The sequence below is a fragment of the Canis aureus genome, chromosome 4 (assembly GCF_053574225.1).
Source record: "Canis aureus isolate CA01 chromosome 4, VMU_Caureus_v.1.0, whole genome shotgun sequence".
In the NCBI taxonomy this organism is placed as follows: Eukaryota; Metazoa; Chordata; class Mammalia; order Carnivora; family Canidae; genus Canis; species Canis aureus.
Window position 1 is genome coordinate 72,926,223 of NC_135614.1, and position 19,251 is coordinate 72,945,473.

General features: G+C 35.5%; 1 protein-coding gene across 3 annotated transcripts in view; it reads right to left on the reverse strand.

Annotated features, from left to right (window-relative positions):
* Window positions 1-19,251, reverse strand: part of WDR70 (WD repeat domain 70) — a 309,184-nt gene that overhangs the window by 33,256 nt on the left and 256,677 nt on the right. For all 3 annotated transcript variants that reach the window (XM_077896170.1, XM_077896169.1, XM_077896171.1), the window contains one exon: window positions 18,906-19,044. In XM_077896170.1, coding sequence (XP_077752296.1) covers window positions 18,906-19,044 — 139 coding nt within the window. The remainder of the gene's footprint in view (window positions 1-18,905; window positions 19,045-19,251) is intronic.

Consider the following 19,251-nt stretch of genomic DNA (forward strand, 5'->3'; position numbering starts at 1 on the left):
CGGAACTCCGGGATCATGCCCTAAGCCAAAGGCAGACACGCTCAACCGCTGAGCCACCAAGGCGTCCCACTATTTTCAGTTCTAATAGTAAAATGAAAATCATGAAACTTCTGCCTCCCAAATTTATCTCAGGCTAAATTTCTCTGGTTTCTTCTCCCTAATCAGCCCATTCTTTTGTTAAGACAAAATATCTGTAGATCTCCTCAATCCTCTTTGATAGAAATTCTGGCTCCTACCTGACTGGCAAAAAGTATGTATATAGTTATATGGCTGCAAATTCTTCTCTGACATTCACGAGGAGCTCAAGAGGAAATATAAGAGTCTGCAGGACTTCTAATTCTTGTCTGACAATACTCTACAAGAGTCATTCTTAAGTTCTGCACCACTGAAGACAGCTGAGATGTTCTACTGAGAAAATAAAATCAGAGTAGCTATGTTTTCCCAGTCGCTGGGGTTAGGGTGTAAAATTAAGTTAAAAGGGCAGGATTTTTACAATTTTAGGTTTTCTTTCCACAATTTTTCCTAAATCTATGATGCCTGCTACCTAGTGTCCACTAGCTAAAAGATGATAAAACATATAATAGTGAGTGAATATTAACAAAAGTCCTTGAAAATAGTATATCATATACAGTTTGGCTTTTGGGGGAGGATTGCCATTTTGTATATATGCTTGTGAAATCTACTTCATAATACATGAATATAAAAGACACATTTTATTTTATAAAACTGTGCTTGGTTGGTAAGATGGAATTAAGTTTATCAACAGTTGATGATCTACAAAGCACAGCCTGACTTATAGGCGCTTCGTTACTGAGATTCATTTGAGAACCATACCTTGACCCCTGGAAATCTCCAAATGGTCACAGCCAGGTATATGGAAACATGAGAAGAGTCACAAATGTAACTTCATAAACCCTACCTAGAATAAGTTCATCCAAGACAATACTCAGTTCCTTCAAGTCAATGGTTATACGTCATCACGCTGAGTGCCCCATTTAAAACTGTACCCCACAAGTTACCTTACTCCGCTTTTTTCATTTTTCCAAAGCATGTATCACCTTTTAACATAATATATAATTTATTGTTAATTATGCTTATTATCTGCTTCCCCAACATGAACATATTTTCCACATAGGCAGAGATCTTGGTGTCTTTGGGGTGGTACTATATCCCAAATGCCTAGATTAGTGTGTGGTATTCAATCAATGTTTGTGAATGGAATGAGCTAAAAGTTAGAGTTCACCCTAGCCTAAATGGATTGCTTGGCTAAGTGGAGTCAGAGATAATTTTCAAGTTAAAATCATTACTATCTATGGGGAATAATTTTATTTCTCTAGATCATTATCAAACTCACGTATCCTACAAACAAAGTAGGGTTCATTCCTTCCTAATGTGGTCTGAGAAAGATGGATGTGCATAAACCAGAGAGCGAGAGACAATGGTAAGATGGGCTTTCAAGAGCCTTCAGAAATCCCAGCCATCCACAAATGGCCCCAGGACAATCTCAAGGACATACTATTAAAGTTATTTCTCTTCCTTGGTTCTCTAGAGGTCTGTCTAAGCAGTCTAAGATTACTGGTTCTCAAATATGTTTTCAAGCAAGCAGGGTGCAGAATTGGAAAGGATCCACAATGTAGGCCTGGTAAATTCCAAGACACCCAGCCAAATAGGCAGTTTCCAGGGGCAGCAGGTTACTGTTACTCTCTCCCTCTACGCTAAGGGTGTAAATGTTAGAGAGGCAACTGCCCAGGCCAACAGACCAAGGTCTGATTACTTTCTAGGGAGTCCAAGCTCAGGGCACTGTACCTCTCTCTATTCCTGTTCACATCCTTTGCCCTCCAGAGCTGTTAGGCACACACATGGCTGGTCAGCATAAATGCTCATGGAGAAGCACATCTACCCGCCTTTCCACATGGAAGCAAGGAGAATGCAAATAAGACCCCTTGAACTAAACAGTCATCCCAGAGCTCCATCTACTGTGGCAATGAGTCACCAAAGCAGCCAATGAGGGCTCTGTGAGCAGTCTAACTTAGGCAAAGGATACTTAAGGCTCAATTACCCTAAGACTGGTTATTAATCAAATACTACAGGGATTCCAAGACACGGAATGAAGAAACAGAATTCAAAGTCAAAGGTGGGTGGGCCTTTTTTGTTTATTAATATTTATTGTGTGTGTTTAGCTAACCTTTGTAAACTTTGCAGCTAATGCGGCTCCGCACTTTGTCCTGTCAAGGAAATGCATCTTATAGCAGAGAGCTGGCCAACTGCCAAACCAAACAATCCCTGAGACAGCGGCAGGGCTGGGGAGCAAGCAGAGCTGCCATGCTGCTAACTTGTCAAACATACATACCGGGCTTTACTTAACAACAATGGGACACGTGCCTGCTAGAAACCCAGGGAACTATCAGAAGACATATGAGCTATAACTACTTAGAAAGAGTGCATTTACTCAATCAACTATTCACTCAACCCTTCCTTCATACTCTCTTCTTGAGGAGGTGCTTCTGTGGCTGAGGGTTGACATAGTTGGACCTACAGATTTCCTGAGCAATGCAGCAAATGGAGGGTCCCAAGCATGTCTGAATGGAAAGACCAGAGAAGAAAATGACACAAGAGCTATAAAGATCTAAGAGAAAGCCTTCACACTGTATCATGAGATTCAAATGGCAGAAGACCACTACAATGTGAAGGACTAGATTCTGAAAATAGTTTGCATATTTTAATATACTGATTTGTTCCATTAAATTGATAAAGCTTTTTATTCTTACACTCATCTACTTCATCTTACCAAAACAGTGTGGGTCCACTAATGGCTTCCCCTAGTTCTACCTAAACTGAACTCTATTTTATTTTTAAGATTTTATTTATTTATTCATGAGAGACACAGAAAGAGGCAGAGACATAGGCAGAGGGAGAAGCAGGCTCCCCGTGGGGAGCCGGATGTGGGACTCGATCCTTGGATGGAACTGCGGGATCATGTCCTGAGCCAAAGGCAGACATGCTCAACCGCTGAGCCACCCAGGCATCCCTGAACTCCATTTTACCATAAAATTAGGTGTAGCCTTGTAAACCAAAGCCTACCTTCATTTTAGCATTATAATTTGGTAGTGCAGAGTAACCACAATCTGCCCCAAAGGTACTTAGCTCTAGCAGCAACCATATAGAGATGGTAATGGGGCTATAGATCATAAGCAAGATGACAAGAAGGAATTACAAGACTTTAATGTAAACAGAGATCTTTATTCTCTGCAGAGACCAAAGGAAAAAACAGGGGTATGGGCTGGGGAAGAAGAGAGCACTGTGTACAAACAGCAGTGTCAATATTCTAAAACAGGAATTTTGGAATTACTCCTTAGCAAAAGTAAAAAGGCCACAAAAAAATCCAAATAATTTATTTCTGTGGTTTTTCTGGTTTACTTTAAGTGAAATCATGGAAGCAAAAAAAGGGAGGAGAAGGAAACCAATGAGAGAAATGAATTTATATTTTAGGACATGGCGGGAAGGGCACTACTAGATATCTGGAATTTTATATTATTTAAAGTAATTGAATTCTTGCAACAATACTACAAAATTAGTAATGTTATTCTCATTTCACAAGAACAAGAAACTGGGGTTTGTAGGAGGGTGGGTAACCTTCCCAAGGCCATACAATTTGTACAGAGAGGAGCTGGGATCAGTGGGGAGGTTTTCCCACCTCCAATCTTATCCTCTGATACTACTTAATTATGCAAAGTCCTATTTTAGAAGATGGGGAGGAAGGGATGTGGGAGATCTGAAATCATTTCCAAACCCACCTAAGCCAGAAGTAGAAATCTTAGCAAGTTTATATTAAAAGGCAGATGGTATAACTAAAATCATAAAGGAAAAGGCCCACTACTACCCAGGTCATAAATGTTACTATAAAAGAAATCAATGCCTGCATAATATCTTAGGCATCTGTAATGTACATATCCAAACACCACCCTTACTCTACTTTACATGCTAAAAGAAGCCTAACATCCTTCATAATTTTATATCTTAAACATGATTATGATGAAACACCATTTCCTGATCCTTCCCAGCTGCTGACCCACACTGTAAACCAAACTCCATCTGGTTTTTTCATGTTTGGTTTTTGTCACAGAGTACCAGAATGGATAAGCTACCTAGTGGTTCCTTGGGAGAACAAGTACTTTTCGGAATTTTCAAATAAGGAGCCCTACACCTGTCTGTGAAGGAGACTGTCACAGTTTTGCAGACCTGTAGAGCAGCAGCCTCATAGTCATGGACATCCTCAGGAATATCCAATGCATCTGAATGGCTGTATGTGTGCTAATTCTCAAGGCTAAGATCATAGATCAAGATATGAGTCCAAAATAAATAAAAGGAAGGCAAATGAAAATGGAAAAATACTGGAGAAAGAACTTTCTTCAAAGTTTCACAAGCCCAAGTTTTATTTCACAGAAAGAAAAACTGCTTTGTACATTAAAATACTGAACCAGAGAGGTAGAAGACTAAGATGAGAATTCTTTTTACCTTTCTAGGCTATTTGTCCTGTTCTGCCAACGCCCTGATTTTTCCAAATTTGGGTTATTCTGCAGCATGCATGGGCCATGGGGCTTGGCTTCATCCCTCTAAAGTTCAAGAAGCAAACCTGAGGAATAAGCCTCAGCCTCCAATAAATAAAACTCCTCAACACCCACCTGATCTCCATGGAGACATCCCTCAAATGGAAAAGATTAAAGACAGACATTTTCTCTGCTCTTCTTTCTAATTACACACCTATCTTTTCTTCCTCCTCCACACCTCCTCCAACTCTACAGAAGTCCTACCATAGGCTGGACATGTACCAACTAGCACTCTTTGCTGGAAATCTTCTCAGTCTTCCCCCTTTCCTGCCCCAAATAATTTTCTGATAAACCAAATAGCACCTCAACGGTAAAAAGAAAAAACATCATACCATTTTTATAAATGTAGGGTTTGCTGCAGAAAAACCAAACAAGGAAATAGTGCTGCTCTATCCCTGCCATAAATATTTGATACAGATGTACATATCATGACTTTTAAAAACTAGCACCTTATTATCAAATTAATTCCCTTCAAAGCCATGGAAAATTCATTTATTAAAATCTTTTCATTTACAGCCTATGCTCTAAAATTAAGGTAATTGCTAAAGCTGCAAAAATCTGAAACCTGGTAGTTGTCCTTGGCACTAAATGAATCACATCTGTATCTGATAATAAAAATGCCTAAAGAATTTCATCACAAGAAAAAGTTCTCAGAGAAAATGGAAGGTCTCTTGGGTAAGAAAATTAAATACAATTTTCTTCATCTAATTCAAAACACTAAATGTTAGTTCACTCCAATCCACTTATTTGAGAAGAATTTACAAAGGCAAAGAAAGCACAAATAATGACTGAAGAAAATCTGGTAATTATTCTTAGTAACAACAGTCTGGGAGCAAGAAACAAAACAGGCGGCTGGAAGCTGGAGTCCACAGGATGAGTGACACTGGTGGTGGATCCTACAAAGCAAATATCCCAGAGGCTCCATATCACAGTGGTCCACATAGAAGCAGCACTTACTGCAGGCATACTCCCAAAATTCTAGCAGAGCTTCCCACTGGTAGGCACAGGATAGGTTGCCAATGTGCCAAGACAGGCTGTTCCTCAGGCCTGAGATCACCTCAAGCTTTCAATGGGTTTAGGGCACTGGAGCCTTAGGCAAATCAGTTATGGCAAAGAATACTTTTATCTGTTTATATCACACATTATCATTATGGGCACCAGGTTGAGAAAAAGCTTGAGAGACACTACCTAAGGCCATGTCTCTCAATCTAATCTACACAGACAGACCTAGTCCTCTTTACCATTCTTCATTCATCAAATTAAAGATGGCCAAGGCCATATATGAAAAAACCCACAGCTAACATCATATTCAATGGTGAAAAGGTAAGAGCTTTTCCCCCGAGATTAAGAACAAGACAAAGATGTCCACTATCACCACTTTTATTCAACATAGTACTGGAAGTCCTGGTTACAGCAATCAAACAAGAAAAAGAAATAAAAGGCATCCATACTGGTAAGGAAGAAGTAAAACTTTCACTATTTGCAGATCACATTATACTGTATATAGAAGAAAATCCTAAAGACTCAACCAAAAAACTAGTAGAACTAATAAATAAATTCAGTAAGGTCACAGGAAAGAAAATCAATACACAGAAACCCACTGCATTCCTATACACTAATAATAAAGCGGCAGAAAGAGAAATTAAGAAAACAACCCCATTTATAAGTGTACCAAAAATATTAAGATACCTAGAAATAAACTTAACCAAAAATTGAAAGATCTTTACTTTGAAAACTATAAAATATTGAAGAAATTGAAGATGACATAAACAAATGGAAAGATATTTCATACTCATGGATTGGAAGAACAAACATTGTTAAAAGTCCACATTACCCAATGCAATCTATAGATTTAATGCAATCCCTATCAAAATACCAACAGTATTCTTCACAGAACTAGAACAAGTAATCTTAAAATTTGCATGGAAAAAAAAAAACTTGTATGGAACCACAAAAGACCCCAAATAGTCAAAGCAATCCTGAAAAAGAACACAAATGTGGGCATCATAATCCCAGATATCAAGATATACCACCAACCTGCACTAATCAAAGCAGTATGGTACTGGCCCAAAAGTAAACAGATTAATAGAACAAGATAGAGAGAGCAGGAGTAAACCCACAATTATATGGTCAAACAATCTTCAACAAAGGAGCCAAGAATATGCAATGGGAAAAAGACAGTTTCTTCAACAAATGGTGTTGGGAAAACTAGCCACATGCCAAAAAAAAAAAAAAAAAAAAAAAATTCTGGAATTCTCACACCATACACAAAAAAATAAACTCCAAATGGATTAAAGACCTAAATTTAAGACCTGAAACCATAAAAATCCTAGAAGAAAACACAAGCAGTAATTTCTCTGACATTGGCCAAAGCAACATTTTTCTAGATAGGTGTCCTGAGGCAAGGGAAACAAAAACAAAAAGAAACTATAAGAACTGTATCAAAATAAAAAGTTTCTGCACAGCAAAGGAAACTATCAACAAAACTAAAAAACCTACTGAATGAATGAAGGAAGATATCTGGCAATGATGTACTGGATAAAGAGTTAGTATCCAAAATATATAAAGTACTTATATAACTCAACACCCAAAAACCAAACAATCTGAATAAAGAATGGGCAAGAAGACTAGAATAGACATTTTTCAAAAGAAGACATAGAGATGGCCAATAGACACATGAAAAGATGTTCAACATCACTTATCATCAGGGAAATGAAAATTAAAACCACAATGAGATATCATCTCATACCTTTCAGAATGACTAAAATCAAACAAGAAAAAAGTGTTGATAGGATGTGGAGAAAAACACACCCTTGTACACTGCTGGTGGGAATGCAAATTGTTACAGGCACTGTGGAAAATAATATGGAGGTTCCTCAAAAAATTAAAAATAGAAATGCCATATCATCCAGTAATTACACACACACACACACACACACACACACACACACACTGGAATATTACTCAGACATAAAAAATAATAAAATCATGCCATTTGCAACAATATAGATGTATCTAGAGGTGCTAAGTGAAAACATGCTAAGTCAGTCAGACAAGGCACATACCACGAACTCGCTCATATGTGAAATTTAAGGAACAAAACAAAGAAGTAAAGAAAAAAAGAAACAACCAAAAAAACAGATTCTTAACTATAGAGAACTGATGGTTACCTGTGGGGTAGTGGGTTGGAGGAGGGGTGAAATAAATAAAGGAGATTAAGAGTAAATTTATGATGATGAATACTGAATCACGTAAAGAATTGCTGAGTCACTATATTGTACACCTGAAACTAATATAACATTGTATGTTAACTACACTGGACTTAAATTTTTAAAAATGATAGAAATGGACATAAAGATAATAACCATAAATCTTCTGTTTTTCTAAATAAAACATAAGTGGATAAAGCTATTAAGTCTCTAATGATAAGATAAGAAATAGACATAATTAGATCTTAGAAATCATCAACTATATAAAACCACATCAAACCAGACTGGAAAAGGTGAATCTCCAAAAATTAACTATAAAGCACCATTTATCTTAATACAGTATAGGTAAAGATGTTTTACAAATCATACTCTTTTACTTAGCCCTTTGGGGGGGTCTCACAACCCTCCACCTCATATATGACAAAGCATTATCTATCACTCCAAAAGAGAGAGGAAAAAAAAAAAAAACAATACCTTGGGATATGTGTTAATTATAGACTTCTTTCTTCTCCACACTATATATAATTGTGAAAGTCTGGCCAGAGTTCCTATAGAACAGCTGGAAAACTTGTTACCAAAGATCGTTTATCAAATTCAGGTTGGAAGAGGAAAAACTGTCATAGAATATCCTACAAGACATAAAGTCCTTCACTGGTCTGCTATCAGTTAGACAGACGTAACACGGCGCTGGGGTTAGACAACAGAGCACTAGTCATTACTGCATTGTATGTTTTCACTTGTATAAAGAATAGTGTGCCATTGTGAACACCTTCAAGCAACTACAAGGTCAAGTTCTCTTTTTCTGATATTTTATAAAGGAGTCAAGTATGTTTTTTCCTTCTGGGTTGTATTATCTAGTGGCTAATTCTTCATCCAGCTTTGCCATTCATGGCAATCATATCTATACAATGAAATATAAATAAATTTAAATATCAATTAAAAAAAACACCAAACACAAGAGTGTAGAGAAGGAAAAAAAGGTTTATATTTAATCCGAAGAGTAATAGTGACTCTGCGGGTCCAGAAATGGAAGCAAAATGGTAAACGGAGAACATTTCTTTGAAAATGCTAACACCAATAAGTAGCAGATGCCTTTTAATACAGCATGATACAGGGTTAAATGCCACTAGAAAATAAGTGAACTATTAAACTGTACAAGTCCTCCTTTTGGTTCTCATTTTTTGCTTTCAATGATTTATGAATCCTAGAGCAGCATGTGACTGGCCCTTCGAGTCAATGCAACTCTTAAGACGAGATCATTTCAAATAGATTATCAAATAGATAATTACAGGAACAATATCTCATTATAGGTTTTTAATGAATTCCTACAGCAAGCATTATTTCAAAGAAGAGAATAGCTGAAAAGAGAGTATCAAAGAGAACAGAAATGTTGAGAAAATATTATCCACAAGGAAATGTTAAAACAACAACAACAACAACTAAATTTGGTTCTCTTAGACAAGAGAAGACTGAACAGAAACTTTATAATAGAGGAAACAGAGGATGTTGACCAGCTGTTCTCCAACTCCATGAGGACTCGAGTAAAGGATGTGGGCTCTAAGCTTAAGAATGTGAGGCTAAAGCACAGGAAAAAAAATAAAAAAGATCTGATTGTAAGGGATTTCAACAACAGGAATGAACTCTTTGGGAGGGTTGTAAAATCTTCTGTTAAAATTAACTCTAAATTTCACATAGAAGGGTTAAAGCGTAGTTCTCAGGTAGACAAGGAGATGGACTCTGGAAGATAATACTGAGAAACTAAACAAAGTATGCTTGATGCCAGATGGCAGCTAATTAAGCAAAAGCCAGTAGCTTTGCCTGTGGCACGGTTACATCAAGGGAACACACCACCAGAGTAGAAGTGACTCACACCAGGATCAATGATATTATTTTATTTCCTACAATATGAATTTCCCTACAAATGTGCAAGGATCTTAGAAGCTTCCTCCTAGGCATATCTGCTGCAATCTGTACTATCTCATTATGTATTTTCCATTAGCATCATAATTTTTTTTTTTTTTTAAAGAATGAGAGAGAAAGGGAGAGAGGGGTAGGGAAAGAGGGAGGGGGAGGGTGGAGGGCGAGGGGGAAGAAGAGGAGGGGGTGAGACAGGGGAAACATTCCATTCAGTCTCTCCCTCCAAATATAGTTATATAAGACAGAAGGCATAGAGCACCTATTTGAGGGCTCTGAAAAGTAAATAGTAGTAAGGAGATTAGGGAATTAGTCCAGAATTCAAATCATCACTGAAGCAGAAGTGAGTTTACCATCTCCCTTACTTGGGCACTTCCTCCTATCCACCCCCCAAAATCTGTGATGTACTAAATATCAAAATTTTGAAAAACACAGGTGAGTCCAACTCAGTTTCCTTTTTGCCTTAAGCTTTAGTACAGCTTGGCACAATCCTGTTATTCATCCCATTTTTATTTAAACTATTGTTTTTTTATTCATTATGGATTTTTTGCATTAATTTTCATTTTTTATAATGTTGCATTAAAATGTCATTTCTCTTGACTGCTAAGTTTTTTGGTACCTCCCTAAATTTTGTGCTTGAGCCTGACCCTAGTCCTGAACCTAGACCCTACTTCAACCTAAGTCTCCCTCTATTACATAAAATTTAGCCCAAAATGGACCACAAGACCTAAATACAAAAATACAAAACTTTTAGAAAATCTGAGTGACCTAGGGTCAGTCAAGGAATTCTTAGATGTGACACCAAAAGCACACTCTATAAAAGAAAAAACTGATAAATTGGACTATACCAAAACTAAAATCTTTTGTTTTGGGGTGCCTGGGTGGCTTAAATCAGTTAAGCGTCTGCCTTCAGCTCAGGTCATGATCCTGGAGTCCTGGAATCGAGCCCTGCATCAGGCTCTCTGTTCAGTGGGGAACCTGCTTCACCCTCTTCCTCTGACCCTCCTGCTTATGCTCTTTCTCTCTGTCTCAAATAAATGAATCTTTAAAAAAAAGACAAACTTTTGTTTTGTAAAAGATGCTATTAAGATAAAAAATAAGCAACAGACTAGGAGGAAATATTTGTAAATATCCTAAAAAGAACTTGGTATCTAGAATATATAAGGGACCGTCAAAACTTAACAGTAGGAAAACAAACAACCTGATTTAAAAATGAGCAAAAAATGTGAACAGATGCTTCACCAAAGAGGATAACAATGCACAAAGATATTCAACATCATTAGCCATTAGAAAAATGCAAATATAATCATGATGAGAGACCATTCCATACCTATTAGAATGTATACAATAAAAAATGTCCATAACAGAAGTGATCATGAGGATATGGAACAAGTGGAAAACAAATATGTTATTGGTGGAAATGCAAAATGGTACTGTTACTCTGAAGAACAGTTGGCATTTTCTTATAAAAATAAACACATACCCACTGTATGACTCACCAAGCCTACTCTAAGGTATTTATTTTACAGAAATGAGAACTTCTGCTCACACAAAAACTTACATATCAATATTTATGGCAGCTCTATCCATAATCTCTAAAAACTTTAAATAATCAAATGTCCTGTAATAAGATGAACTGGGCTATATCTACACAGTGGAATACTACTCAGCCATAAAATGTAACAAACTCTTCCTATATAATATGACACGGATGAGTCTCAACAGCATTCTGCTAAAAGGAGTTGATCTTTAAAAAGTTATATACTGTATGAGTTTATTTAGAAGACATTCTTGAAAAGGCAGTACTACAGTGGAGAACAGACCAGTGAATGCTAGGGGCTAGGAGCAAGAGAGGAGATGAGAGAATGGCTACAGAGGGACAGCACAAAGGAGTTTTTAGGGGATGATGGAACTGTTTTGTATCCTGATTGTACTGATGGTGGCTACATAAATCCATACATGTTTTTAAAGCACAGAACTATATACTTTTTAAAAAGATAAATTTTACCATTTAATTTTCAAAAATAATGAAGAAACAGCACTAAACTAGCTATCATTTTCCTTACTTCAAACATTTAAAGACTTGATCAAGCAGATATTACCACAAAATCAGTGGTTTCTTTCTATTTGCATGTGCCTACAGATAAGCCCTCAACTGTATGCTTCAAATCCTGAGAATTACTGTACTGGAACATCTACACATGATAGCTTTACATGCAATGAGAAGTAATGTAATCAAATCTTACTGATACCAGCCCCCTCACACACTGTGAAGCTAACAGCTGAGTAGAGGACTTTAACTGAGGTCCTGGTACTGTTTAAACTGAAGTCTAGTAATTACGCTATTTACTTCACGAAATCCTAAAAAATGATTTAGCAATCCAAACCATGAAAGCTGCAAAAGTGCAACACTGTTTTTTGTCATAGCTGAATGACATATCTTTTTTTCAGTGATTAAAGAAAATACTCCTACAGAAAAGAGTACTGGGTGATCAGGGTGCCTCTTGACAACAAAACATTGTCCTAACAGCCATGCTGACAATAAACAGGTAGCGGCAGAGTAAGAGCCATGTAACTGCCGTACTGGCAGATTCACCCTAAAACTTCATCATCTTCATACAACTCAGAAGACCAGGAAACAACCAGTGTGCCGTTCTGGTCCCAATGAGCAAATGCTCTAAATACCTATGTGGAATATGTTGTCTTATCACTTGGCTATGGGAAAATATACCTGTTATGTCATATACCCTGTACTCAGAATGTCAAGTAATTGGGGTCATCAGTTTGAAGTCTTGTTATTAATTTCTTTCATGGAGCCAACTTCACAGTTACAGAAAGCATATATTCTGGATCTGTCTTCTGAATCCAAATATGTTAATTAATATCCATCTTGAATCTGCATTGTTTGATACTTCCAAGAAAGTATATTATACTAAAAGTTCATTAAGCTGATGCTGATTATCCAAAATAATACATAATTCAAAGTAATTGCTATTCCCTAGTCAACCAGCAGCCTAATTGCCTGTTAATAAAAATCAGATATGGAAAGCTAGTTAAACTGAAAGTCCATTTTTTTACGTCCCCTGTGCTTCACATTAAGAAGGTTTCACTGTATTTCAGAAGGCAGATAAATGCCAATATAGTCTTTCTTTCGAGTTTATTTTCAGTTGGCATTTGCACTGCCAATAGCTCAAGTTCCCTCTGTGCCCTATTCCTTGAATGATCCCAACTGGGCAAAGATACCACTGGACTCTTTTCTTTCCAGAAAACTTTTAAAGAGGTACAAGTCCACCTGAGCTAGAATCTTGTATCAGTGAGACAGATTAGTCTACTCCAAGGATAAAACAGAAGAACAAGTGAGTTCTTCAACTCCTCAGAGACAAGCTTTCACAAGCACAGCTTCATTAATTTGTTGGCACTGAGGGGGACACTTGATGGGATGAGCACTGGGTGTTATTCTGTATGTTGGTAAATTGAACACCAATAAAAAATTAATTTATTAAAAATAAATAAATAAATAAATAAAATAAAAAGAAATGAATTTCTGAATAGTTCCATCTAGACGCATATGTAAGAAAAAAGACACTTTCCAAAATCAATTCTGAGGACTTCTGGAATATCCATTAATTCGAATGGCCTTTCTGCTCTCCTACATATGTACAAACAATGGGGAAGACTGTAGTCTGAATGGTCAGCATGTCCCTTACTCTCATCAATTAAGACAAGCAGCTAGTTTTGTGAAGAAAAATTCATTATTTATGGCCCCTTAACACCCATTTCTTCTTTTCCTTCAATCTCTGGATTTAGAATATCAATATACTCTTCTAATAAAAACATAAAAACTTATGTAAAATGAAAGTGGTGATACTTTCATTTATGTTTATATGGTTATATGTCATTCTTCGGGTTAATAAATACAGCAATTTTCTTGGACATCAGAATGTATTAATTCAAATATCATATCTGAGAATAATCTATGGATGATATGATTAGATACAATATTTAATTTCTTAATCATCTTTTTTATGTTGTCAGTTTTTTAGATTCAACATGTACTATTTTTATAATCAGAAAAAATAACTAAAATACCAAAAGCTAAACTGATATAGTCCCTACTGAAATATATATGTATGAAGAATCAGATCTTGCAAAGTGAGGAAAAATAATGTAAATTTAAGTTCCCTTCATACCTCCACCTAATTAAATAAAGAAGAAAACATGGTTGGTATGTTTGTGGAAAATGGTTTTTTCAAAAGAAATCATTTTATTTTTATGCAATATGGACCTCACTTTCTCTTTAGTATATCTAATAGGCTATCTCTATAATAAGACAAATAGGTCTTAAATGAGAAATTTCTCCTTCTTTTGGTAAATATGTAAACTATAATTTAACATAATTTTAACAATGATTATGTATTTTCAACCAATATTCATGATAGTAAGGGGCAGGGATAAATCTGGTAGAAAAATTTTAAGTTCTCTCTATCTTTTAGGGAAAGGCCAGAGTTAATATTAATAATAAATAGAAAAGTCATGGTTTTTATTTCACTTTTCTCCATTTGATGAAGATGAAAATAAGTGATAAAGTCCCAGGAAGGCATATCCAGGATATATGATTTCTGTAACTGAGGAGTTGGCTCCATGAAAGAAATTAATAATAAGACTTCAAACTGATGACCCCAATTACTTGACATTCTGAGTTTTCTTTTTTAAAGAACATCAATAGATATGCACAATTTAGATTTCAATTCTTACAGGAAGGGGATATTCTACAGAAAAAGTAATGGTACAAAAGCAGCAAAAATCTAAGATAAACTTTGTTCTTTGCTATCTATTCTCTTTGGTGGTTGAAGATAAGCAAATATTCTTTAGATAGTCACAAATGAATTTTTTTCTTCTATAAGAGACCTTTACTATTATATTTCTTATGTTGGTACTAGTATTCTCAATCAACTTCAAAATGTCCAAAGAAGTCTAGCTGAAAAATGAATGAAAGAATAAAATAAAGCAGTCTAGTTGAAAATATCAAAGCAAATTTCCCTTGCCTTCCCTTCAGCAGCCATATACCAACCAGATCAATCATGCTAGATGCTATAGCTATGTTTTGTAAATTAAGATTTGATTTTTTCTTTCTATTCCTCACTTTGTTCAGCCATTGTTTACAGAAACAGGGGTCCCTCATCAAAGTACATAAACTAAGAAACAAATCAGAAGATTAGTCAGGATCAAGTGTGAGATTTCTGGCTTTTTTCCCTCTTACTTTTATTTCTCCTTACCCAAGGGAAACACCTGCTATTTCTTTTAAATTATTGCCAAAAGCTACAGAGGTGAAGAGACCACCATCTTAAATAATACCAGGTCAAAAAACTTAATTCCATTATTCTTGGGTTAAAGAGTATAAATTGTAATACACTAGTATAATTATATAAACCATGTCCTTTGATTTATATTAGTTAAAAAGGAAATTCTGTTAGTCATTTTATAACAAATTATAGTTTGATGAAAAATTACTAAGCTAATAATAGTCTATAATGTTATTTCAGGGCCTCTCCTGAAATAACTGGAACTTTGAAAAGGTCTGAAAATGTCCGTTTCTTCTAAACATAATTATCTTTTTAAAAATTGATACATCATCTCCAAATTATATTTTGTCCATTCTTTCTCTCCCATAATTTCATCACATAAAATAGAGTAATGGTTGCCTTTTTACTATATATAAAAGCTTAGGTCTCATGTTACACAAAAACTAAAGTGAATTTATAAACTCAAGATTCAAGTTATATTCTGGAATTTACCTTAGGGAAGAAGCTAAGCCCTCTACTCAAATCATAAAAAAATTAGATGATAAATAAGAAATACGCACTTTTTTCCTTGAGGAAACACAATTGGACTAAAAAGGAACATCTAAAAATAGTATCAGCAGAACTATAAAACGTATATGAACATCATACAATAAAAATAGTAAATGTTAAAGAAACATTTATCATGTCCTAGTGAAGAGAGTCTCCATGCTGAATAGAGAAAAAAATTTTCATAGCATACAACAATACAGAAAATAGCATACAACAATACAGAAAACATACAAAAATACAAACAATACAAAAAATAATTTTCCTTTAACTTTGTTTTAAAAATGAAAAGGTAAAATGCAATTATTATATTTTTAAAAGGTATTTATTGTGAAGCTTGTAGCATAGTTTTTAATTACTAGGAAACTGTAGAGTTGTTAACATCCCTGACTGAAAACAATGTTTGGCTTCATATACATGTTGAGCCTGGCACTGTAAAATATAACTATCCACGGGTTTATTTTATTCTAGAAGAGGTTGTGAGAATACAATCACTTAGACTCTATTGAAGTAAATGGACTCATCTAGGATAGATCTAAAGCCACTGTTGTCTGTGCCTAGTCAAGCAAGTATACCACTAAATGCTGATATTAAGAATGAGATGTTGCCTTCTATGTAAATTAAAACTCAATACAGTAAGTACCTTACTACAGCAGAGTGTAGTATTTCCAAACAAATGATTATTCTGGTTTGTAATGACAAAAATACAATAAAATGAGAGATATTTTTTGGTACTTAGGCAAAATGTCCACCTTCTTTATCCATTCCAAAGAATACATTTATTTTCTTATATTCCAAGACTTAAAAGTTTAGAAAATAGATCAGAGGGGCATTTTAAAGTTCCTTTAACATGCCATTCTATTATGAAAACAAAAGCAATGCAATGTCTAATATCAACAACAAAAATGCAATCAAACAGATCCTAAATCAATTATCTAAAAGGCTGCTTTAAAGTGCCATGGAAAAAAATAAATAAATAAAATAAAGTGCCATGGCACTTCTGTCCCTATCTGAAATTTTCTCTTCATCTATATTAGATGGATCTCAAAATCTGTTTTCTGACTTTTCTAAAACACTTCAATACAAGATATATTCCATTTACTTAATGACCATTCTCCTTTGTATGTTTTGCTTAATTTGCTCATCCCTTAAACGTTCAGGTTTCCTAGGGCTCATGTTATCCATCCTTTGCGTCCTTTCCTTAATCAAACTAATCAGCAACCAAGAATTCAACTATAAACTGTAAATATTTCTCCCAAAACTGTGTCTTCTTTCTCTTAAGCACCAAACTCACTTACCCATCTGCCTACTGAGTATCTGTACCCAGAGGTCTCGCAGGTATTTCAAGCTCAACATATCAACAACAATGCACTGTATTTCTTCCAAAATCTGTTTTCTTTTCAATCTTGGGGAACATTGGCTCAGTCTCTCAAGTAATAAACCTCAGCCTTCATACACAATACCAAATATTATAAATTTAACTTTCATGCTTTAATAAAAATTATTTGTTCTAAAGCCTAAGTTGCACTGTGCCATTCCTTTGCTTTAGAAAACAAACAAAAAACAGAATATGAAGTCACTTTCTTACTATGGTAAACAAGATCAGTTTACCTTTCCATCTCTAGATGGAATATCTCTTCTGCCTCACTCTCCAAAGACACACCTGTGCTTTAGAATATGCATTACATGCACTACCCAAACATACCATCACTCATTCAATAAATATGTCAGGCACTGTTCTAAGCACTGAGGATATCCCAGAGAACACAACAGACAAAGTTTCTGTTCTAATGGGCTTACAGACTGGTGGAACAAGACAGACAAAAACCAGAGACATATAACAGAAGCAATGGCAGTAAGTACTATGGAGAAAAAGATCTAGCTAGAAAAGCAACTCAGAGCAACACAGCAAAGAGCATGTTCTATACACTATAAAAATATAGCATGTCTTAGAAGTGTAATCATACATCCCTTAATTTATTTAGGTTTCAATTTTAATTATAACTTAAAACCATAATACCATGAGTAATACTGAAATATATGGTCATTGAGAGGCATAACAGAACACAGCTTACTTCTGAAACAACCAATTATAATAATTTTATTTTTTGAGATTAAAGTTGATAGAGTCAAGAGTGTTTTTCTTTGATTCTAGTGTTTTAGTTGGCTCTTGGATATACCCCCCAAAAATTATTATTAGTGCTGGCACATTTCAAATTATGTCATGAGATTAGAATCTATAAAACTTAAGTACTCATCTAGATTAGTCCCATTGTTATTTCATTGTCTCCAACTAACTATACCATGGTTTCAAATTTAGGGCCTACAAATTAAGACTCCACAGTAATACTAGAACATTAGAGACAGGAGCTTTTTACTGGTGATTCAAAAACAGTTGTTCAATTGTCTGAATCATTTAAGTACATAATATGTCCCAACTGTTTACAAAGAACTGAAATAACTGGAGAAGTCTACATAAGGGTGCTGTTTAAGATATAGGATATTACTACAGGATTTGACAGTGAGCCAAAGAAAATTTACACAGACATTAATCAGTCTATTTAATACTCAGAAAATAACGATGATTTACCTTACCTTCTAAATAATAATACATACTTTAAAAGACTGTAAAGGAATTCAGATTTTTCCTCTGGGAAACTTCACTATTACTGTATTACATACAGCTCCCTAGTTAGGACAGGAATGAATGAATTGGTGAATCAATGCATGCATGCAGGCTGGTGTTTTAGTGCTTCTATAAATATGTAAAGAAAACTAAAGGTTTTTTTTAAGATACAGAAGTGAAATTTAAAATGTTTTAAACTTTCAAATAACTAAATAGAAATTAAGCTCAGTGGAAGCTGAGTCTTACCTTAATCAAGCAGAATTCTTTCAAAGCTTTCAAGGTTTAGGAAACAATGATACAATTCATCACTTTCTGAGGGCATAACTTTCACTGGTGTCCACAATCCTTAAATCTTCGCAAAAAAACCATGCGCATTGTGGGACACTCCTTTTTGTATCCTACCTAATGATTAGCTTCTACTCTCCTTAAACTGGTTCGCAGAGGGGCAGACATCCCCAGCCCAGGTGAAACCCTGACGGAAGCGTGGGCCCATAGGAAATACTGGGTCAGAGGAAGGGAAAAGGGAGATCAGCCAGTCCACAACATACTAACAATTCCTATGTTGGGGAAAAAAGCAGCTACCACTGCACTGTAAGAGGCAGGACTTATGTTCTATTTAAAAACTAAAACCAAAACAAAAGATGACTAAGAGGCAAACTTCACTCCATTCTCAAGGCTGAGGAGAGAAGAATTTACATACCGCATCCGTGATGTCTATTTCATACACCCTTTGGAAAGTCCTGCGCTCAAAGAAAACAAGTTTGCCGCTGCCACATCCCCTCTGAACAGATGTCCCGGTGACTATGAGTTTATCATCTGGACTGAAACAGCAATCAGTCCTACAGACAAAAATAGTGTTTAAGCATAAGCTTATGACCCTACAGGAATGAGTTAAATAACATATAAACAAGACCATTGTAATAAGAGGTAACTCTGATAGGAGGCACACAGGAAGTCAAGCACTTGTATTAGATTACTTAATCTTCACAATAATCCTACGGGATAGATATTATTGTCCCCATTTTACTGACGAGGAAACTGAGGCA